The sequence below is a fragment of the Artibeus jamaicensis genome, unplaced genomic scaffold (assembly GCF_021234435.1).
Source record: "Artibeus jamaicensis isolate MK-2021 breed Jamaican fruit bat unplaced genomic scaffold, CSHL_Jam_final contig_1410, whole genome shotgun sequence".
Lineage (NCBI taxonomy): Eukaryota > Metazoa > Chordata > Mammalia > Chiroptera > Phyllostomidae > Artibeus > Artibeus jamaicensis.
The window spans coordinates 1,130,463-1,155,989 of NW_026521281.1; the positions used below are offsets into that span (position 1 = coordinate 1,130,463).

Consider the following 25,527-nt stretch of genomic DNA (forward strand, 5'->3'; position numbering starts at 1 on the left):
TTACAAACAAATGCATATGTATGATATCTCTGTTTTCCCAAAGATACCAATACAGAGCATTTTACATGACCCCAGTAGAGTATATGTATGTACTAGATAGCATAATCTAAAGCTTGTTTCATTACAATTATGTTAAATTTAGCACTGTTAAACAAAACTAAACCAAAATTGGGTTTTACTAAGTTGACTTAAACCAACTTCAAAATGAAATATGGCAATTTGTGGAGTAAAAAGAGTAAAGGTATACCTACACTAGTTACTTTACGGTATATTTGAGCTGCATTTTGGCACTCAGAGTAAGGGTACTCCGAAGTTGCCATTTCCAGCATACACATTCCGAAAGCATAGACATCTACAGATTCATCATAGTGCTCTTCATACATCTCTGGGGCCATAAACTCAGGAGTCCCTATAAAATAACAACACAACCATGTTTTGTTAAAAAGAAAACTGTATTCACCAAGATTACTTTCCCTTTGTGATAAGGATTACCTACGTTAATTTCTACTTCCTAAAAGAAATTTTAAAATATAACATTTGCTATTATCTAATATAAAGCACTTAAAGAATTTCCTTAACTTTCCACACTGATAAAGTACAATGAATAATGTTCAAGATTAGGTAACGACCACTAACATGTTTTTATTTCTATCCTTTTTTTTTTTAGATACTGAAAACTTTTCATGATTAGTAAATTTTCTTTCTTAAATCCTCAGAAACTTTCAATAATCTTAAATATATTCCACAGAAAATACACGAGGATGTCTCCAAAATAAGACAATATGTAATAGATATTTCAAAGCAAATTTACATTCCATGTCAGGGATCAGCAAACTTCTCTGTAAAGGGCCAGATGGTAAATATTTCAGGCTCTGCCATCCATATGTTCTTTGTCACAACTATTCAACTCTGCCATTATAGTACAAAAGCAGCTGTAAACATTACATAAGTAGGTATTGCTGTGTTCCAATAAAGTCTTATTTACAAAAATAGGCAGCAGGGCCAGATTTGGCCATGGGTTATAGTCTGTGCTCCCTGTTCTAGACGTGTACAATGAACAACTCTCTTTAGTCAACTAATAAACCATAAAATGTTAATCACCAATGACACTCTTAGCAAATGATGTGCGCATTAAGGTGGCTAGGCCTAGATCACCAATCTTCACAGATCCAGTAGGTCCCGTGATGAAAATATTGTCACACTTCAGATCCCGGTGAATAATAGGTGGAGTCCTAGTGTGCAAGAACTGCAACCCCTTTAAAATTTGCCTGCACCAGCTCCTTAGGACCTTTGGTTTCATGACTTTAAATCGTTTTAAGTACCTACATAAAGAAAAAAAGACGTATTAATAAAAATACCTAACTTACTATATGATCACTATGAGGGTAAATCATTTAAGCTAGCAGATACTGTGTATGCTATACTATGACTGCATCACTAACTTGTTTTTTTATTGTCTGTTATAGCAAGAAAACTTGAAATCTAAAAATTCATTCTTTCAGAAGACAACCTACCAAGTTTAGCATTTTTAATTCAAAACAAGAATCATTCCAATCAGAGTGGCCTTTTGTGAAATGGCAGCACAATTTAAAAAGCCCTTCTCTACTTCCTAATACAAAGTCAGCAGAGGGTTTAACTGTATAAAATTTTAGTGTAAAGATGGCAGAAAACACAAAATGTATACCCCACATTTAATAGTTAGAAGTGATTATACCATCAAATGAAAAGCTGTTGTCAGAAACAAAACAGACTACATATATGTGAACCTAACCACACCTTTCCAGTGTCATTTACAAAATGACGTTACATTTTCTCTATAATAACTTCTAATTCTAAAATCCTATGATATCCCAGAAATATTAATTTATAAACATTGTATTTTCTTTTTAAATTGATTTTACAGAGAGGGAAGGGAAGGAGGGAGAAAGGGAGAGAGACAAAGAGAGAGACATCAGTTTGCTGTTCCACCTATCTATGCATTCATTGCTTGCTTCTCGTATATGCCCTGATCTGAGAGGAGATCTAACCTGCAGCCTTAGTGTTATCAGGACAATGCTCTAACCAACTGAGCTACTCGGCCAGGGCCTCAACATTGTATTTTCTAGCAAACTTTAGTGACATCCTAATTTTTTAAATTAATTTTATTTAGTTATTTTTCAAGTACAGTTTTTTGTCTATTTCAGTAACATCCTAATTTTTTAACCTGCCCTGAAATAAAGTCACTAGATTCAGGATCCTACAAATCCTTTAATCAAGTCGTGTCACTTTACAAGCAACTTTTATGACTACTGAAAATTATTTCCAGAAAGAACTCACTAGCAAGCAATATCAGGGTGAACTTACGTCTTTAATGTTCCTGATGTCATAAGTTCAGTCACTAATACAATGCATTTCTTTCCTTTTAATATAGACTCCCAGGAGTCATAAAATCGAACTATATTGGGATGTTGGAGACCCTTTAACATCTCTGCTTCTTCCTTGAACCTTTGCTGCTCAGCTTTGGTTAATTTCCGGTCCTGAAATGGAAAAAGTTCCAGATTAAAGGATAGAAATTCTCATGCACATTTCTAATGCCACTAAAATGAGTGCTTTTCTAAGTTGTATTTATTTACACCTGCCAATTCTTTTCTCAGGACCTATGTAATCACCTGACAGCCTTTGTTAGTTACTCCGACTGCTTCCATACAGCAATGCAGCATTTCTACATTTTGTAACTGTGTTATAAACCTACCTACATAATAAATCAATATCTTCAAAAACATCGTGGAAGTTAACTTTTTCTGGGAATAATTTTGATAAATATATTAAATCATTATATTGTGTATTTCAAACTTATGCATTGTTCTATGTCAATTATATCTCAATGAAACTGGAAAAAAAAAGGAAATTTCCATTGCAGTCAAGGAACATGTATAAAAAACCCATGGACAAAGGCAATGAGAGGTGGATAAAGCAGGGGAAAGTAATGGGGGCAACTGTAATTGAACTATAAAAAAATAAAAAATAAAAAATAAAATCATTATCTAAAAATGAGAAAAAGTAATAATCAACACAAATAATATGAAAGGTTCCTTAAGAAACCTCAATTTCCACATTTAAAGGATCTATGTCAGGACAGGAATAATCAAATGTTAGACACCTAAACATTTATTGTGCTCAAATATATTAATTGCCAACATATTTCCAAACAGAAATGTAAAGTTACCAACCAACAGAAGACCTTTTAAGAGGATTTGGACCTCTAATCTTCTATATTAAATATTAGAAGTTAAAAGAGTAATGTTTGAATGAATGTTACTACAATAGATTCAATTTTAAAATTTCAATTTGAAATAAGAGTAATGTTTACAGAATTTTGAGGTGAAGACTAAAATTCTGAACCCAAATAAGCTATCAATCAAGTTTATAATGGAAAACTAAACACATTTCTATGAAAACCAGGATACAGAAAGTATAGAACAGCACAAACACTTTCTAAAAATAAGTCAAATAATTTCAGTTAAAATGTTGCCAAATAAAGTCACCAGAGAAGGGTGTGGCATACAAAAACTAGTAATACAATGTTTCCAAGAATGCTTACTTAGAATTTAGTCTAAGTAACTGGGGCTCAAGTGGTTGGTAAGTTTCAGTGAACTTTCTAAACAGGAATTAAAACAGAAGATATATAATGCAAAGAAAACAGTCTGGAATTGAAATTCCACATTACTTCATTAAAATACAATACACAAGGAACAAAAAAAAAATTCCATTCTGCAAAGGGGAGCAGGAGGAGAGGGGAGTGATGATAGAACTATTTTAAGTTTTGATGTTGATATACAGTCAAGTACACCAGTTAAAAATTTAGGTACGGTTTCCATTTCAAGATGGTTGACAACATATTAATTCCCCTACTTTCCTAAATCCCACCAAAAATGACAAAAGAAATATATAAATAAATCCGCAGTAACAATAAAATAGGAGTTCAAACAAAAGATTTTTTAAGGTAAAGATATATATATACCTTGATAAAATATATTTATGAAACTCAAGAGTAGAAGAAATAGCAACTTGACAAAGGCTAAAGACTTCTGTTAGAGTTTTTCTTTGTTAAGACATCATAATAACCTTTACAAAGCAGCATAACAGACCTCTGGCAATTTTAGTTTTGGTTATGAGGAAATATGTAAAAGAATATTCAGTGCAGCATGGTTTGTAATTGTGGAAACTTAGAAACAACCAAAATATCAATAATAAAGTTTATTACATGCCAGGCACCATTCAGTTCTGTACATGCAGTATTTTACCTAAATGGTTTATCAGTTGTGCTACCACCACTTAAAACTATTCTTTTCCCACTGGTTTAAAGAACATGATTTTTTGCATATTAACCTTCCACCTATATTGGGTTTTGCGTCCTCCCACGAATCTGTCTACTCCAGGGCCTTTCAGTAGGTTTAATAATTGGTCAGGCAAGCAAATTTCCTATTTTTCATTATTTTATTGGCTATTCTTATCTATTTATATTTAATACAAACATTAAAATCCTTTTTCCAATTAAAATAAAACAAAATACTTTGCAACCTTAACTTTACATATATATAAATTTGGAGAAAAGTAGCTATCTAAGAACCTGGAATACATCTTTCTATTTGTCCAGTTTCAGTAAGATTTTTCATACAGGCAGGGACAGAGAGCAATGAGCTGCTACTTTCTCAACTTCTTTTCTCCTGAGCCTCATATTTAATTTTTCTTTATTTTAAAATTTATATTTAGTAAAATTGACTTTTTGTGGTACAGTTCCATAAGTTTCAACAAATTTATAAAGTCATGTAACCACTGCCACAATGAAAATACCAAACAGTTCCTCCATCCCTTTATAGTCAAACCCAGTCCTCACGCGTACACCCTGGAAAATAGTTCCTCCTTTTACCTTTTCCAGAAAGTGTTATAAATGGGGAAGAGTGAGTGTGTGTGTGTGTGTGTGTGTGTGTGTGTGTGTGTGTAGCCTTTTCAGTCTGCCAACTTTCACTTAGCATAATGGCTTTTGAACTGATTGATACTGCTGCAAGAATCAATAGTTTGTTACTGTTAATTGTTGAACAATATTCCACCTATAGATGTATAACCAGTCTGCCTTTCCATCCCCCAGATGAAGGGCATTTGGGTGGTTTCCAGTTTGGGGCAAATACAATAAAGCTAGTATAAACCATTTAAGTTCAGGTGTTTGTGTGAACATAGGTTTTCTTGGGTAAATATCTCAAGTAGGATTGATGGATCATGTTTGCTTTCAGGGAACTGACAAAGTGAAAAATAGTTCTAGATTTTGTTTTCTCACCAACATGAAGTCTGTCTGGGAAAAGTCCCACCATTGTTAATATAACAAGAACAGTTTGTATGATAGCAATGTAACCTGGTAGCCAAAGAGAGCGGACTGGAATGCACATGTGTGAACAATGATTTCACTGTAGTAGTCAGTGGGGATGGTAGACACCATTAAGTGAGCATGTGTACTGTGTGGCCATCAAATTCAAAATTATGGCAAATAGAGCAATGAATCTGCATCAAATATTTCATTAAGATGGAACATTCCTCCACAGAAACTATTGGGATGATGCAAAAGGCTGCAGCTATGGGCAACTGATGATTGGCAACTTCATCTCAATGTACCCACTCATGCATTGCAACTTGTGCAGGGGTTGTTTTTTTTTTGGTGAAACATCAAGTCACCAAGGTGACTCAGCCCCCCTACAGCTCAGATTTGGCACCCTGTGACTTCTGGCATTTCCCAAAACTAAAATCACCTTTGAAGTCAAGAGATTGTTGATGAGATTCAGAAAAATATGACACGGCAACTGATGGTGATTGGGAGAACTGTGTGAGATCCCAAGGTGCCTACTTTGAAGGGGACTGAGGCGTCACTGTCCTATGTACAATGTTTTTGTATCTTTTATCTTCTTCAGTTTTTCATATTATGTGGCTGGATACCTTCTGGACAGACCTGTCAATAAGTTTCTTTCTCCACATACATCATCCTCACCAGCAGTCTGTTTTTTTATTTTTTTTCCATTTGATTGTTTGCTTGTTTGGTTATTAGCCATTCTAATAAGTATATTGGGAGTATAGAATTATAGCTTTAATTTCCACTTCCCTAAGGATTATGGTATCAAGCACTTTTTTCATGTGTTTACTTGCCATACATCTGTCTTCTTTAGTGAAATGTCTGTTCAAATCTTTACTCCACTTTTAAATTGGCTTGTTTTATTCAGTTGAGTTTTGAAAATTCTTTATAGATTCTGGATGTAAGTTTTTTGTCACATATGTGCTCTGAAAATAGTCTCTGCCAGTCCGTGGATTATATTTTCATTCTCTTAACAATTTATTTTTTTATTGCAATTACATTCATCATGAAAATTTCTTAATTTTTATTGAACTTATTGGGGTGACATCAGTTAATAAAACTATATAGGTTTCAGGTGTACAACTCTGTAATACATCATCTGTATATTGTACTGTGTTAATTTATTCATTTTTTCTTTTATGGATCATGTTTCTGTTGCTCTTTCAACAACTCTTTCCTTAAACAAAAGTCAAAAGAATTTTGTCATATGTTTTCTTCTAGAAGTCTTACAGTTTTATGGTCTATCATATACTTTGTGTTAAACTATGATGTGTAAGAGTTATAAGGAGGCTTATTTTTTTGAATATGCATCTCCAATTTTGCAGCATCTTTTGTTGAAAAGATTACCCTTTTTATACTGATTGCCATCACACCTTTTTTGTTGTTGTTTTTAAAATCCCTTGACTATATCCCTTTAGATCCGTTTCTGAACTCTATTCTGTTCCAGTGATCTGCATATCTTTCTGCCAATGCCATATACATTTAAATTACTGTGCTCTTAGAGTTAAGCCAGAGAATCATGACTTAGAGTAAGTCATGAATTCTTCAACCATGATCATTTTCATCAAAATTATTTAGCTATTCTAATTCTTTGCTTTTCTATATTAATTTTGGAATCAGACTGTTAACATCTAAAAAAAATCCTACTATGACTTTGATGTAATTGTCCTGAATTTCTGGGTCATGTGGAGGGAATTGACACCTTAATAACACTGTCTTCCAACAAGCAATCCATTAATTCAGGTTTTTTTAAATTTACTGGTAGTTTTTTTGTTTGTTTGTTTTGTTTTGTTTTAGTTTTGAGCAGATTCTGCCCATACTTTGTTATATTTATACTTAAGTATTTTATTTTTGGCACTATTGTAAATGGTACTTTTTAATTAAAAATTGCAATTTCCACATATGCATTGCTAGTGATTAGAGATCTAACTGGTTTTTGCATATTAGCCATGTATCCTGCAACCTTGCTAAACTCACTTAATAATTCCAGGATGGTTTTTGGATTCCTTGCGATATTCTACGTAGATAATCATGTCATCAATAAGTAAAAACAGTATTATTTCTTCCTTTGCAATCTACATTTCTTTTACTTCTTTCTAATGCCTGATTTCACTGGCTATAACTCCCAGTACAATACTGAGAACATCATACTGAAAGCAGTGAAGTAGACATTCTTGCCTTGTTAAGAGAAAAAGCATTCAGTCATCACCATTTACTAACTTGATGTTGGTTGTTGACCTTACTAACTTTAAAAAACAGATGCCCTTTATCAATTTAAGGAGGTTCCCTTCTATTGCAAATTTGCTGAGATTTTTTCAAATCATAAGTGGATACTGAATTCCTTCAAATGCTTTTTTCTGCAAATGTGGAAATGTTTTTTCTTCTGTAGTCTGTTAATATGTCAAATTACATTAACTTTGAATATTGAACAATCCTTGCATTCCCAGGAAAAGCCCACACAGTCATCACCTGTTGTCCTTTTTATATATTGCTGGATTTGACTGCTAATATTATATGAAACATTTTTTCATCTATGTTCATGAGGGATATCGGTATGTAGTTTTATTTTCTTATAATGTCTTTATATAGTTTTGACATCAAGTGAATGGCCTCTGGCTTGATTCTTGCTCTGCTATTTTCAGCCAACCACTTCTCTGAAAAAGTTGGAGAAGATGGCTTGGGGCCCACTTTGTCATCCTCTACCTTCCAAATTTGTCTCTAGGAATCTTCTAGAAAGGAGCTATTAGAGAATGAGATATTCCAATAATTACATTTTATCATCAGCACAAAAGATATAAAGTTATCTTTCTCGATGTTTATACTGTTAATTTTCTCATTTATTGATTTTGCTAAAATGTCCACTATATGCAATATAGTAGATATTTGCAATAATGGTGACTGAAAAAATAGTAAATCACCACTGCTCATTGTGTTTTATTAAAATAGCTATATTATTTCACATCTTAGAATGTTCACTGAGTTTTGTGTTTTCAAAAATAGTTTAACAGGTTGAGGACATGTCCTCATATTCCTACTTTACCTTTACTTTTAATGAAGAATGGCTGTTTAATTTTTATCAAATATTTTCGCAGTACCTACTGATATGATCATATGGTTTATTGATAAGTAATGATACAGAATTATTCTTAAAATCTTAAAACAAAGCTAAACTGGTAGCAGGATATTATTCTTTGGATTTATTGGTGAATTCTATCTGTTGATAATTTACTAAGGAATTTAATATCTACATTTGTATGTGCGATTCTTTTTTTGTATGATATAAAATTTGGTATTAAGATTATACTGACTTCATGAAATTAATTGAGGTTAAGAAGTTTTAACACTGGAATCATTTGTCATTTAAAGGTTACTTAGAAATCAAGCTCTGAATCCACTTGCTCCTGGTGGGTTTTCTTTCTTTTTTTTTTTTTTTTCATTATTTTAAAAATCAGGCATAAAGAATATGTGTTCATTTGCAAACTATTTTGCTCAATATTATATTTTAATACCTACCTATTTTATATGTATAATTATACTTTATTTTAACTATTGTTCAGTATCTCATCATATAGTTCTACCACCATTTATCACTTTATCTATTGATGAACGTTTAGGTTGTTCCATGTTTTTCTCCATTATAAACAATGCTGTACACTACATATTCTTGGATGCCTCCCTGTTTTGGTATCAGGAAAAAAACTTAAATCATCTTACTATATCTTTTATTTAAAATGGCCTATTAAATTTTTCTTTTTGTGTGTGTACATTTTTTATTTATATTTTGTTTAGGAGTAATCCATTACTTAAGATTTTAAATGTGTTTTCAATGTTAAAGGTAAAAACTAGATGGTGGGTATTAAGGATGTTCTTGGCAAATCTTTCAACTTCACTCTACATTTGAAATGTTTCATACTTAAAATGCTGGGGAAAAATATGTTCTTAAGGTTGCAGATGGTATCTCTTACTCTTTTCTACGGCATAGCTATGTTTCATTTCTCATTTCTTCTCTCATTTTTCGCCCTTATTTTCTTCATCAGGTTCATTAATCATTTAACAGTGAGCCAAAAAGAGATTTATTCTATTTTTGTTTATAGTTTTTATTAGTTTCAGTTATCTCTTTAAAATATTTTATTTATTTATTTTTAGAGAGAGAAGAAGGGAGGAAGAGGAAGAGAAACAATTAATGCGTGGCTGCCTCTCATGTGTCCTCTATACTGGGGACCTGGTCCACAACCCAGGCATGAGCCCTGACAGGGAATAGAACTGGTGAGCCTTTAGTTAGCAGTCGGGCGCTCAATTCACTAAACCACACCAGCCAGGGCAATTTCAGTTATCTTTCTTTATTCCCTCTTCCTTTATTTTGCTTTCTTTTCCTGTTATTTCCTTAATGTCATAAAATGAGTACTAAATTTATCCTAATTGTTATTAATTAATAATGAAGACATTTTAGGGAATATATTTTCTCCGAATTGTAGCTTTTACAATGACCAAGAAGTTTTGTTATAATGTCTTCTCTTTTTTATTGCTTTTTAAGTAGTTTATAACTTCAGTTTTGATTTTTCTCCTTGATCCAAAATTTATCTAGGAGTATGGTTTCTAATCTCCAAGTAAGAATATCTTTGGCTCTGGCCAGGTAGCTCAGTTGTTAGAGCACTGTCTCCAATATGCCAAGGTTGCAGGTTAGGTCACCTCCCCAGTCATGGCACATACAACAATCAACCAATAAAATGTACCAATAAGTGGCACAACAAGTCTCCCTCTCAAAATTTCTTTCTCTCTAAAATCAATAAATTACAAAAATAAAAATAATATTTTGGCCATTTGTTTATAATTTCCAATTTTACTGAGATACAGAATATAAAATCCCTTTTCTTTAACTGAAGGTTTTCTTTGGGCCATATATGCAGCCAAATTTCTTAATGACTTGAAGACTATAAAAATATATGTTCCTTATTTAAAAATATATCCACACACGTACATCAAATGAATTTTATGGATTCAATTACCCAATTCCTCTATATTTATTCACCTATTGTTTGTTAAATCTGTACTATTTGGAAAGAAAGGCACCTGAAATTTCCTATTATACCTAATATTTAACCTTTTTCCTTGAATCTATTAGAAGTTCTGAGTTGAAATTATTAGCAAAAATATTTTTAGTGCCTAGTTCTTTTATATAATTTCTTAATATGTGAAGTAACTTCATAATATCCTGTTTGAAGCTTTAACTTTATCTTCTTTCTGAGATAGATATTAATATTGCCATTCTTGCTTACTCTTTGCTTGCTTATACCTTTATCTTAGCTTTTCTTTATCACTGTTATAAGTATGTTTTTATAAACAACAATGTGGCTTTTGTTTTCTAACCCCATCTGACATTCTAAGTTCTTTTAACAAGCAAGTGCAATATGTCAAAATTTAATATAAGCAAATGATGTTATTTAATTTTACTACTTCAATCTTATTTTAGGTTCTTCATTGTTTCCTTTGCTCCTGTTAATTTAGAATTACATCATACTTTTTTCCTTTTTACTAGTGTTTAGCTTCCTTTTTCTGACATTCAAAATCAAACACTAATAAACTAATTCAGCAAAGTTGCTGTAAACCAAGTCAACACTTAACATTTAAAAGTTGGTTGTATTTCTATACACTGAAATAGATAATCCAAAAAGAAAATTAAGGAAACAATTCCATTTACAATTTCATCAAAAAGGACAAAGTTAATTAAGGAGACAAAAGATGTGTAACACTGAAAATTATGAAACACTGCTAAAATAAAAGACATAAATAAAAGGAAACACATCTTGTATTTATGGATTGTAAGACTTAATATTGTCCAGATGTCAACACCCAAAAAGATCTGTAGATTCAGTTCAATCCTTATCAAAATCCCAATGACATTTTTCTCACAAATAAAAAAAAAATCCTAAAATTCATATGGAATCTCAAAGAATATCAAATACCAAAAACAATCTTGAAAAAGAAGAAACTTGAAGTTCCCGATTTCCAAACATACTACAAAGCTATAGTAATCAAAATAGTATGTCTTTAATGGCATAAAGACATACAAAAAGATCAATGAAATAGACTGTAGAGGCTGAAATAAACCTTCATGCATATCATCAAATTATTTTTAATAAGGATACCAAGAGCATTTGATGGGGAAAAGATATTCTTTTCAACAAATGGTGGGGTAAACTGAGTACCCCCATGCAAAACAATAAAGTTGGAACCTTACCTTATGCTATATACAAAAATTAACTCAAAGCGAATCAAAGACCTAAAGAAAAGAACTAATTTTGTAAAATTTTTGGAAGAAAACATAGGAGAAAAGCTTCATGACACTGGATTTAGCAACGGATTTTTTGATATGACAACAAAAGCACATGGGTAAAAGAAAAAAATAGATAAATTGGACCTAATCAAAATGAAAAACTTTTGTGCATCAAAGGCATATTAAGAAAGTGAAAAGGCAATCCATAAAATGGGAGCAAATATTTGCAATTCCTACCTGATAAGTCATTAATACTAAGAGTACATATATAAAAATGACTACAACTCAACAACAAAAAGACACACAACCCAATTCAACAATTGGCAAAGGACTTGAATAAATATATCTCCAAAGAAGAAATACAAGTGGTCAATAAACAGATGAAAAGAGGTTCAACTTCATTAAGAATTAGGTAAATGTAAATTAAAACCAGAATGAGATATCACTTCACACCACTTAGGATGGTTATGAAAAAAACAACAAAATAACAAGTGTTGACAATGATGTGGACAAACTGGAACCTTGTGTATTACTGGTGGGAATGTAAAATGGTACAGCCACTGTGGAAAACAGTGTAGTAATTCCCCAAAAATTAAACACAGAATTACCATACAATCTAGCAATATAACTTCAAGGTGTATGCCAAAAAGAAGTAAAAGGGACTTGAATGGGCATTTTTGCACCAATGTTCATAGCAGCATTATTTACAATAGTCAAAAAGTGGAAATGTCCATCAGTGGGTGGATAAAAACATGTGGTATATACATACAATGGAATATAATTCAGCCTTAAAAAAGAATGGAATTCTGATACATAACACTACATGGATGAATCCTGAAAATATTTTGTTAAAGAAATAACCCACAGACAAAAGAACAAATATTGTATGACTGCACTTACATGAAACACCTAGAACTGATAACTTCACAGAGATAAAAAGTAAAATAGTGGTTACTACCGGCTGGGGAAAGTGAAGAAATGAGAATTGTTATTTAATGGATTCAGAGTTTCAGCTTGTAATGATGAAAAAATTCTGAAGATGGATGGTGGTGATGGTTGTACAACAATGTCAATTTACTTAATGTCACTGAATTGTATACTTAAATGGTTCAAATGGTAGATTTTACGTTATGTACACTTGACACAATAAAAATAAAAGAGTTGAGGCCCTGGCTAGTGTGGCTTAGTTGGTTGGAGCAATGTTCCCTAACTACAAGGATGAAGGTTCGATTCCTAGTCAGGGCATGTGCCTAGGCTGCAGGTTCAATTTTCACTTCAGATGTGAACAATCACTGGTCCAGGCACATATGGGAAGCAATCAGTCAATGTTTCTCTTTCACACTGATGTTTGTCTCTTTCCCTTTCTCTAAAAGCAAGAATAAAAATGTCCTCAGGTGATGATTTAAAAAAGTGAGGACTAAGGAACTCACACAGTACTTGTCTTTCTCTGTCCGACTTATCTCACTTAGCCTGCCTTCAAGATTTATCCATGTTTTTGCAAATGGCAGCATTTCCTTCTTTCCAATAGCTTAATAATATTCGCGTGTGTGTGTGTGTGAGACACATCTTCTTTCTCCATTAATCCACTGATGGACACTTAGGCTGTTTCCATATCTTGGCTTTTGTGAATAATACTGCAATGAACATAAGTGGAAAGTATCCCTTTGATATAAAAATACTATATGATATTTATATGTGAAATCTTAAAAAACTGAAATTTTAAAAACAGAGAAGTAGAATAATAGTTACCAAGAGCTGGAGAGTGGGGCATCTGGGAGATGTTTAAGGGTACAAACTTATAACTATAGTCAAACCCTTGGTTACTGAATGTGTCCTGTCTTGAACGATCAGATTCTCAATCAAGTTGTTCACAGAATAAAATGCCTTGATTGTTGATCAAAATTGGTTCTCAACCTGATATGCCTTTCATACTGATACCTGTACGATCAGTCATGTGTCTCTGAGGTGACAAATAAAGGAGATTCAGTTTTCAAGCAAATTGCCTCTTGAACACTACAGCAGATAAATAAGTTCTGGAGATCCCATGTACCACATAATGATTATAGTCAACAATACTGTATTATAAACTTCAAAGTTGCTAAGAGACTAAATCATAACTGTTCCCAACACAAAAAAATTATAATTATATGACATGATGGAGATGCTAGCTAATGCTATGTTGGTAATCACACAGCAATAGATAAAATATATCAAATCAACATAGTGCATACCTTAAAGTTATACAATGTTATATGTCAAATATATCTCTACTAAAAAGTTTAGAAAGAGTTGAGGAACTCAAAGAACAAAAGAAATGCTAAATTTAGAAGAGATTTAAAGACAAGTATTTATGATTTTCTGTCTAAACTAAGATGAACATTAAGTCCTAAATGTCCCTGTAATTAGTTAGAAGTCCTTTCCGTGTAATAGATCAACAAATCTTCTCTCAAGAATAATGAATACCTGGCTGGTGTAGCTCAGTGGATTGAGCGCAGGCCTGCGAACCAAAGGATCGTGGTTCAATTCCCAGTGAGGGCACATGCCTGGGTTGCAGGCCAGTTCCCAGCGAGGGACACACGAGAGGCAACCATACAATGATATTTCTCCCACTCTCCTTCCCTTCCCCTCTAAAGATAAATAAATAAAATCTTTTTAAAAAGAATAATGAATAAACTTTGATGCCCTCTGATTAAATTACTAAATATAAGTCTTTCATGTGTCAAGATAAACTACTTTACCCTGTGATCCTATGGATTAAAAATAGTCAGCAGTGGGAATAAACAACTCTAAAAAGTTACAACTGCTATCTATCCTAGATGTACTGCTAGAGGTAAAAAATCCACAAAAAGGTATGGCCAAAGTCTTCAAAGGTCCACTTCTAATTCAGTGAGTCAAAAATAAACCTGTCAACATAGCACCTGAATCCATAAGAGAGCTTTCAGCTTCTGAATAGCCCTCCTTTAAATACAGATACACATATACACATACACATCCACTGTTGTATAAATGATAATCACTTTGATGAGGTAACTTTCACACATTGCCAATGAAGAGCTCTTACACAACAAAGGGATGATGAACCACAAATGGCAAACAACAGAGCAGTGACAGCTAATGGAGTTGACATAGTCAGAAGCCAGGAAAGTGACAGTCTACAAAAATGATCCATTAATCTTACTGTCTCTAGGTAAGTGCACCTCTCCTCAAAAAAATCAAATATCAAATTTTCAGTGTTATAAATATGAACTTATATGGATGATAAGTATAATAGAGGTCAAATACAAATTTACCAAATAGTTTTCAACCACTACAATACTGCTTTAAAAAGATTTAGTCCTTTTATGAATGTTAACTAAACACAATCTATTATAATATATGGCATGCTAAAAATGTACACAAATCCTTTCCTGAGACAAGGCACAATACCAACATGACTAACCTGCATATGTATTTATTCAAGATAAGAGGCATTTCATTTCCAAAAGGTAAACTATGGCCTTATCAGCTATGTCTCTTAATGCAAACACCAACAATGAAGTACAAAACCAGGTCAGAGGGTATGTGGATCTGTTTCTGCAAACGTGAAAGTAGGAAGAAATCAACAATGTTATAAAAGCTGTATTATAAAATAACTTGCTCATGTAAGGGTGAACACTATGAAAGCTTCATAATGTGCATCCTTTACAAAGCAGTCTATCAATGACTATTCTGGATAAATATGAGGTTGATCAGTATTTTATCACAATTATTTAATGAACACCCAAACGTGTACCACATGCTTTATAGGCACTATCTCTAATCAACATTTTGTTTCTCAAGCTGAGTAGTAGGTACACAGGTTCCATTGTGTTACTCTTTATTATGTTTTTGTGTATCTGAAATATTTACTATATTTTTTAAAAGTGAAAAACTAGCCCCGGCCAGTTTGTTGGAGTGTTCTCCTATGTACCAAAAAGGCTGCAGGTTCAGTACCTGGTCTGGTCACGTATGGGAGGCAACCAATAGATGTTTCTCTCACATAAATATGTCTGTCTGTCTGTCTCACTCTCTCTAAAATAAATAAACATATCCTTGGGTGAGGATCTTTTTAAGTGAAAAACTACACCTTCAAAGTGTTAAGTAGCTTAGTTTGCCCAAGGTACCTAACTGGCACAGGCAACACTGTACCCAGGTTTGCTGTATTCTGATACCCAAGCACTCTCCATTCATCACTCTCAGAAACAATATTCAGTGATGACTGCAGATACCTCAGTCACAAGCCACTTTCTATGGAGAGGCTGTGTAGCACCCCAGAACCACAGCTAAATAAAATAAACACACACTGGGGCAATGGCAATTTGTAAATGTTAACACCAAATAATTAATTAAAAAATCAAAATATAGCCCTGGCTGCTGTGGCTCAGTGGACTGAGTGCCAGCCTGCAAACCAAAAGGTTGCCTGTTGGACTCCTGGTCAGGACACACGCCTGGATTGCATGCCAAGTCCCCAGTTGGGGGCGTGCGACAGGCAATCAATTGATGTTTCTCTCACACATCAATGTTTCTCTCCCCTCTCTCTTTCTCCCTTTCCCTCTCTAAAAATAAATATGTAAAAATATTTTTAAAAATTAAATCAACATATAATGGTCATAATCTGGCAATATTAGTAGGTTAAAGCTTTCAGACAGCCATGGTATTAATACCTAAAGAAAAATGCTCATTGGCAGTGGTCATAATTATACATTATCCTGATATCTGCCTATATCAGGATAGATATCAGGCTAGATATCTGGCAGATATCAGGATAATGGAAAGGGGAATGAAACTCATACTGAACCAGGTTCCTTTGTCTTCCAGTACTGTTGAACAAAGAATATGTCCTCATCCAGTCAAGACCTGACCATTCAGTTCATTTGGTTAGTCTATTGTATTAGCAGGAAGACAGTGAACATCTATTTCCTATATTTACCAAGCCAGCTTCTGGCTCTAATTTAATTTCCCATGTATATAGCCTAGAGATTAACTTAAGCATTTGACCTAACAACTACATTCTTCATTCTGAATTAATCAACCTGTGTCCTAGGTTTAGGCATTTAAGTTAGCATGAGTCAATATCCCCCCAATGTGTCCAACGCTGATAAAAGATGAAGGCCAGACTTTGAACCATGGTAACACAATAAGGAACTGTTCCTCAAGCCATGGAATTTCCTTAAATGACATTATTAATTGGTACCCCTTGAGCTTCACCAGTTTAATGTTAAGATCCTTATTTTACCTAGCTGGTGTAGCTCAGTGGATTGAGCGCAGGCTGCAAATCAAATGGCTGCCAGTTTCATTCCCAGTCAGGGCATGTGCCTGGGTTTCAGGCCAGGTCCCCAGTGGGGGCCACATGAGAGGCAACCACACATTGATGTTTCTCTCCCTCTCTTTTTCCCTCCCTTCCTCTCTCTCTAAAAGTAAATAAATAAAATTTAAAAATATATATTTTTAGAAAATCCTATTTGAGCCCTGGCCAGTGTGGCTCAGTTGGTTAGAGCATCCCCCTAAACACCAAAAAGTTGTAGGTTCCATCCCCGGTTGGGGAGTATATAGGAGGCAGGCAATCAATATTTCTCTGTCTCTCTCCCCACTCTCCCCACTTCTTCTCTCTCTCTCTTAAGAACAATGAAAAAAATGTCCTTGGGTGAGAATTTAAAAAAGGACCTTATTTTAAACAGAGTCCATTTAAGAAACACTATGTTCAAAAGTGGTTTAAAAACATAAAAGAATGATGTGCTCAAATAAGTAATGAGAGGGAATTTCTTAAGTCACCTGTGCAAATGTTTTATATATAACCGATGGAATATAAATTCCTGTTCTGCCCCTCTGGGCAAGTTACTTTATGTATCTAAACTTCAGTTCTAGCATCTGAAAACGAATCATCTCTACCTAATGTAACTACTGCAAGTATTAAATAAAACATTCAAATTAAGTACCTGTGTAAGTTCAATTAATATTAATTTTGATAAAAGGAAAGTGTATGGTACCATTATTAATAACTTAAGATATACTAAAATTCCTCAACCACAAATTCCCAAATTTGGGGGTTTTCAGAAACTCAGCAGTCATATTTAGGAAGAGATCACATAAAACAAAGAGGTACTTCCAATTAACAAATATAGAAGGAATTGGGGAAGTAAAAAATCACCATTATAATACCACAGCAATACTACAGGTAAAATATACCAATTGGTGCTAAAACAATGAGGGAAAGTTGGAGATGAAACAGTTATTTGCATAGTCTCAAAGTATCTATACCCAAGATATTCATTAATCTACAAAGGGAAAAATATTTATTTAACAGTACAGAAAACCTATCATATGCTACCCTAAGCAAGTGGTCAAGGTTATAATCAGCAGTAATCCACATCGACAACATGTATACCCCCTGATATAATGCACTGAGAAGAGTGCATCCCTCCTATAGTATGTCTGCCACAATTCACAGCCTAAATTGAATTATGAGAAACCATAAGACAGACCCAAATTAAGGGACATTCTATTAAATAACTGAGCAGTACTCTTCAAAAGCTCAAGATTATGGAAAATGAGGAAAGACTGAATAACTATTACATCTTGGAAAAGACTAATGGGACATAACTAAATACAATGTGGAACCCTGGATTGAATCATAGCAATGAAAAAGGACATCAGTGGAAGAACCGGTGAAATTCAAATAGGTCCTGTACTTTATAGTATTGTACTAACAATAATTTCTTACATTTTGATAAAATAGTCTCTAGTTAAGATATTAACATAAGGGAAAACTGAGTGAAGGGCATACAGGCACATTCTAGGTTACTTTGCAAATCTTCTGTTAGTAGCAAATTATCTCAGAATAAAAAGTTAAAAGAAAAAACTAAGTAGTAAAGGAATGGTATCCCTGTTGCCTGCTACTCCCAACCCCTCACCACTTCCTTCAAACAAAATTATGTTTTAACAGCCCTTTTATCTGATTTCCACTAATTCCAATCTCTAAACCTTCTTACTGACTATAAACTCCCTCTATTTATGAAAATAGGGCCTGTGGCTGCTTTTTCTCCATTATGTCCCTATCACTTAACACAGTTCTGGCATATTATAGACACTAAATATTTATCTGTTGAATGAATGAACAAATGAATGAATAGCAGCTGTGTATACTGTATTCATTTCCTATTGCTATTATAACAAATTACCAGGAATTCTGCAGCTTAAAACAACACCAATTTGTTTTTAAGCTGCATAATTTATTACCTTCCATTTCTGTAGATCAGAAGTCCAAAATGAGTCTCTCTAGAGTAAAATCAAGGTGTTGGCAAGGCTTTATTCCTAATGTACACTTGAGGGAAGAATGAATCTGTTTCCTTGCCTTTTCCAGTTTTTAGAGGTTGCCCACATTTCTTGGTTCACTGCCCACTTCCAACAATTGCATCACTCCGAACTCTACTTCCATCATCAGATCCCCTTCTGACTGTGGCCATCCTTTCTCCTCTCTTATAAGGGCCCTTGTGATTGCACTGGGCCAACCTAGATAATCCAGGATAATCTACTAAAACCTTTAATTTATTTCAGCCACATCTTCAAAGTCCTTTTTGTAATGTAATGTAAAATATTCATAGGTTTCTGGGATTAGATCATGGTCATCTTTAAGGTGCAATTAACTGTTCAGCCTACTATATGTGTCAATTTGTTATCTATCAAGCCGATAGCTCAAAACCAACCCTTTGAAGTAACAAGGAAAATGAGTATTTCAAACCAAGTCTATCTCCTGCTGCTCTCACCCTGTCATTTTATGAAAGTGCCTGCCTTTGGTTTATATTTAATAAAGTTATTTGACTAGTTTTTAAACAGAGACTAGAACATACATATTTAAGCAAATTTTATTCCTCCTCACTTCAATGAGAGTATTATATTTTGAAGACTGGGTGTGGTTAATACAATGGGAAATCCAGACTGAGTAACACTTTTTGGGGTGTGACTAAATGTAATGAGCATTTTCCTGTGTGGCTCAAACAGAATCTGGAAACATTTCCAAGAGGGTCATAACAAAAATATTTTGATAGCAAAAAGTACCCCAGGGTGATTACTTTGAATAACAACAATATGTATTCAGAAACAGAAATTCCAGCATATATTTTTAAAATTACTTTTTCCTTTATTGGAAACTCAGCTATTTTCACATTATAGAATTCTAATTTCACAATTAAATGTAGGTTTGATGCCTAAAAATATACTTCTCCACGATTTTAATAGAAGCTTTCAGTGTAGAAGTATGAATTTCTAAACTATTTCTTCCATAGCATTGCTTTGAATATATTCACTACTGTAATGAAAGTGTCAACATATCAACCTAAGTCAATTTTTGTCTTTTTTTTCCCTTTATTTCTATTGTTGACACTATTATATGTCCCATTTTCTCCCCTTTCCTCAGGCAACTGTGTCTTTTTTTAAATCTTTCTTTCAGATGTTTTTGTTAATTTCAGAGACTATAGCTAGACTTTTAAAAGAAGGCCTGTTTAATTACCCTGGAAAGCACACAGTCACATGGGACCCTCCAGTGAAACTTATTGCAGGTGCACTCAGTTACATTTTAGAAACAAACATTGCAGATATCTATGATGTTCCTTCATTTAAAAATAGACCCATTATATGAAAGTCAGTTCCATCAAGAAAACAAATGACAAATGTACTAGGGAAAATATTTTTCCAAGCAAAACCTGGTTATGTTTCCATGTGTAAAAGCAGAGCACTGCTGATTCTGAAGTTGTTTGTGGAGGAGCAAACTATTAAAAACTCTTGTGATTGACTTCTTCTAAGAGTTAATAAACAGGACTTTCAGTAACATCTGACCAGGTTTTTCAACACCATGAACTAAATAAAGTCTTTTAAACAGAAATTATGACTGATTACCCTGACTCACAGTAAATTACCAATATAGCAAGGAATTACCAACTAATTTACCGAGTTCTTTACAAAGAATAATAGGTCAAAATATTTCTACTAATATATTAAAAATGTACAGAAACCATAAAATATGAAATGCAGATGTTTATGACCTAATCCTAAATCTAATCTACATCATCAAAGGGTTTGTCTGTTTGTTTTAACATCTTCAAGGTCATCATATATCAGCAGTAAAATCTCTATCCTGGTTCTCTGCACTGTCACAACACTCTAAACAAATGGATATGGTGCTTTTAAGAATTGTTACACAAAGCTCAAATATCCACAATGATGGAGGAGGGGGGTGCCATCAAGAGAAAAAGTTATAAAAACCTTTTGTTGAGCTGTGAATTTCAAGTAAAACATGTAAATTGTTTTAAAAGAACAGAACAGTTTCAGGGGAAAGCCTAAGCAAGAGGTGGTGTGAATGCATTACAGTTCACATATTTTAATATTAATAAATAGAATACATATCAAACTGACAAGAGAGAAGAACTGACATATCAATTTTATATATTACATACATGCACATAAAGATTGGAAAAGAATCTAGAATAATTTAGACATTTCAACTACTTGTTGGGGTGATTTTTTACAAAATTGTTTAATTATATAATAAAGAATACTTTATGAAAAAATATGAGAAGTAGCTCATTAGAAACTGCATAATACTCACAGGAAAGTAATTAAACAGTGGTGCCCTTATCCTTCTGGGATTCTAACTAAGTTAGTTTTAATTCCAAATACTCAGAAAATGAAATCATATCCAACAATTATATCAACTAAGTCCACTAATTCTGACATTCCTTTCATAACAGAAAATTGCAATTGTTCTCTGTATAAATTAAAATGTGCTTAATATAATTGACAGCACTTGCTCCATATGAGACAGTTCCCAAACTGGCCATGTATCCAAGTACCTGGGGAACTTTTTTTTGCTTTGTTTTGTTTTGTTTTGTTTTAGTTGAATTTATTGGGGTGACAGTGGTTAATAAAATTATATAGGTTTCAGGTGTACAATTCTGTAACACATCATCTGTATATTGTACTGTGTGTTCACCACCACAAGTCAAGTCTCCTTCCATCACCATTTATCTCCCCTCACTCTCTTTCCCTCCTTTCCCTCGGGTTCTCTGTGTCTCTGTGTCTGTGTCTTAATCCCTGAAGCCAGTCAGAGAAAGACAAGTATCATATGATTTTACTTATATGTAGAATCTGATGAACAAAATTAACTAACAAACAAAAATAGAAACAGGTTCATAGATACAGAGGACAGACTGACAGCTGTCAGAGGGAAAAGTGGTTGGAGGCTGGGTGAAAAAGGTGATGGAGAACTTTTTAAAAACAAGTTCTTTGCGGGGGGCTTGGATGGGAGAAATAGACAAAAAACTGTACTTAAAAAATAACTAAATAAAAAAAATGAGAAAAAAAACAAGTTCTTTGCATTAACCCATGTGGCTTGATTAGTTAGGCGAAGCAAAGGTCACTGGTTAGAGCCTGGGTCAGGGCATATGCCTGGGTGATGTCCCTCATCAAGAGAGGCAACAGATTGATGTTTGTCTTACACATAGATGTTTCTCTCCCTCTTTTTCCTCTCTATGAAAATAAATAAATAAAATCTTTAAAAAACAAAATAAATAAAATTCTTAATAAAAAATAAGTTCCTGGGTCCCACTTGCTGGAAATTATGATTTGGAAAGTCTGGAGTGAATGCAAGGAATCAGTATATATGATAAATAATGTAAAGCTTTGTCACATTAGTGTATTCAGGGACTTCCTCCACTGATTCAGCTAGTTCTTGGGACTGTTTCCCTATTTCAGGGCTTTTCAAACTCTGCTGTATATATATATATATATATATATATATATATATATATATATATATATATATATATATATATATCACCTGCAGATGTTAACAGGCAGATTCTGATTCAGTAGGTCTAGAATGAGCCCTAGGAACATGCAATTCAAACAAGCTCCCGGGTGACGATCCATGCTGCTGGTCCAGGGACTACACTTGGCATGGTGAAACCTTATGGGATCTTTGCATTTTTCCACAGGTGAATGATAGGCCACAGATCCTATCACTAGAATATTTTCTTCAAGTTTTACCTGAACATAATTTAGCATACCTACAGTGCATAATTTGTAAGATATTTGACCTATCTTTTGTTTTCTGTCTTTTACTCCCATCCCAGCCCACCCCCCAGTGCTCCCTACCTCCCTCCCATTTCCACCCTGACCTATCTTGACTATGGAGCTTACTACCAAGTGACTGGAACTTACATGTTACTACTGTCACAATGCACAGGTGAAATTAAAATTTATGTTATTTTCAATATATATATATACAAGGATGTTCACCACAACCATGGTTATAATAGTGAAATAATGGAGAAAAATCTAGATGTCCAATAATAGAAGACTAATTAAATAAATTATAAGGGCATCTATTAAAATAATGATATAAATGTACAATTACTGGCAATGAAAAGATGTTAATGGTTAAGTTTTTTGAAAAGATTTTGTAAAACCCTACAGTTTGATTCCATTTTGTGAGGGAGAAAATATACAAAAAGTCACACACACACACACACGCTAAAGAAAGAGTCCAGAAAGATATATAATAAGTTGTTTAAAGCATCCTCAAAGTAGCAGAATTTCTAGTGGTTTTGATGTTTCTTTCCTTGCATTATGTAATATTTCTACTGTGACACAGACCTTATAAGATTCTTAAAGGGTAAAAAGGGGTTGAGAAGAAAATCAAGCAAATCCCATACCTGCACATACCTTTAAGGAACTACTAGAGTGGCTCTAGTGCTAAGTAATTTGCATTCCACAGATTCATCAAGGGACTTCCTACATACAAAGCACTTTGAAAGCCTGTTAAATTGCTGTTTTGCATCTCATCCAGACTTAATGATTCTGAATCTCTGACAATATGCTCTGGAATTTGCATATGAAGCAAACAATGACTTTCACAAAGTAAAGTTTGGAAACCAGGCGTTAAAACAGCTTCCTAGACATGCAGGGATTTTCACTAAATTCCAACCTTTCTAAATAGCAACCTACAGCATATTCAGAGTGTGTGACATCTTACACACCCACAAGCAGAGACCACTGGAATTTGAACAACAACCTGTATTGAACAACCGGCTTTATTCAAGATTAATGTTAAGCATCTCATGTGAATACTGACCACTTCTCATAAGCTGATTTGAGGTCACAAAAGTTTTCCTTATATTTGACCTACGCCTTTCTGAAACTATTCACATTATAACTCCTTCTGTAATACTCGACCCCCATTTTGTCATCCATCAGTTAGAAGTCCACATTAACATTTATTATGGAACAAAATGTCTAAGTGATTCAACTATGGTCTTGTTGGTTTCATTTCTCCTTTCTAAGCACATTTCATTTGACTAACCCCAGTAGATTCTACTGATTATTTCTTCAGGAGATCCTCTCTGACGTAAACTCAAAGGCCTGTGGGAGTCTATATTAATAGAGGTCCTCAAAGAATTAAGAAAAGCATTTGCTTTTCTAAATAACATTACGTGAACCCCCCCCCCAAATTTCCTGCAAAAAAAAAAAAGAAAAGGAAGAAATCACACAATATACAGGGTCTGGAAGAAATAACGCCATTGAGTGTTTTTGGTAGGGTTTCAGATGAGATGGACAGCAATTTGAACATTTCACCTACAATGTCATATGGTGTGCTTGAGTGTGATATTATGTTACAGAAATACATGCTTATTATTGTGTAATAAAAGATTTCTATGTAATAAAAAAGAGGTGTTATTTGTGCCAGGCCCTGTATTTCTCATATATCATGACAGCCTCAAGTACATATACACAGTCAACTCATAAGGCATTAATTTAGTAAAAGTTTTCAAAATCAGACTTTAAGGGTTTCAGGAATGTTAATTTCCTAACATTAATAAATTAAGAGGTTTTCCCAAACAAAGCCACAGTACCTTCCCCCCACCTCAAAACAAAGGGAAAAGCAACATGAGAAAAAAAATGTGCTATGAGCTCCTAAGAGGACCTAGAAAGAGAGCATTAATTTCAGAGAGGTGAGAGGACAAGCCCTTCATTTTAATCTGTGATACACTTTAATCCTGGATCATTCAGAAGGCCAAGTCAACTAAAACTGGAATTTATTAAAACAAAGAAGATTATATACCCACCTGCAACTCACACCAAGCAACCTCGACCCATGTTTCAGTGTCCAGTCCTTTATATACTGTTTTAAACGCTCCTCTTCCTAACTCGATGTCGAATTTCAGGAACCTGCCGCTAGGAGAAGTAGCTACAGCCTTCATTTCTGCTTCTTCTTCCATTTCCTTTTCATTTCTCTCCTTGAAACAATCTTTTGAGGAATCAGAAGCTGCCTTTGAACAATGTGCGAACTTAACTTCTTGTTCACCTCTTAGCACATTTGTAGGAAGCTTTTCTACTCTTGGAATGTTTGTTGCGGTCTTTGTTCTCTGATCTTTGGAGGAAGATTCAATGACTTTGTCGTCAACACTCTTTCTGAAAAATCTCTTCCTTTCTATAGTTTCTCCAGAAGCAGAGATGGTACTGTCTTTTTCCTTTCGTCTAGCTTCCACTGTCAAAATTGTTGCCATCTGATGAACTCTGTTTTCAAATGAAACTCCATCAGGTTTCTCAGAATCTTCTGTGCTAGCTGGCTCCCCTGAATCAGTAGCCATTGTAGCTGAGGTTGGCACTAACTTTTTTCCTGTTCTACTCTTTAGTCCAGTTACATCTCATGTACCAGAATTATGAGAATGGAATTCCTTTTATGTGGTCATGTTTCCATAGTAACCTGAAGGGGGGGAAAAAAGGACATTTTAAAATCACCCCACAAAATCATTCAGGAGAAAATAAGTCACCTGATTATTTAATCCATTTTTTCTTAATAAGA

General features: G+C 33.8%; 1 protein-coding gene across 2 annotated transcripts in view; it reads right to left on the minus strand.

Moving 5' to 3' along the window:
• Positions 1-25,316, minus strand: part of WNK3 (WNK lysine deficient protein kinase 3) — a 116,107-nt gene extending 90,791 nt beyond the window's left edge. For both annotated transcript variants that reach the window (XM_037153661.2, XM_053667574.1), the window contains exons 1-4: positions 24,788-25,316; positions 2,344-2,516; positions 1,102-1,322; positions 252-409 (exon numbers count right to left, since the gene is read on the minus strand). In XM_037153661.2, coding sequence (XP_037009556.2) covers positions 252-409; positions 1,102-1,322; positions 2,344-2,516; positions 24,788-25,312 — 1,077 coding nt within the window. In that variant the 5' untranslated portion in view covers positions 25,313-25,316. The remainder of the gene's footprint in view (positions 1-251; positions 410-1,101; positions 1,323-2,343; positions 2,517-24,787) is intronic.
• Between the last annotated feature and the right edge of the window lie 211 nt (positions 25,317-25,527).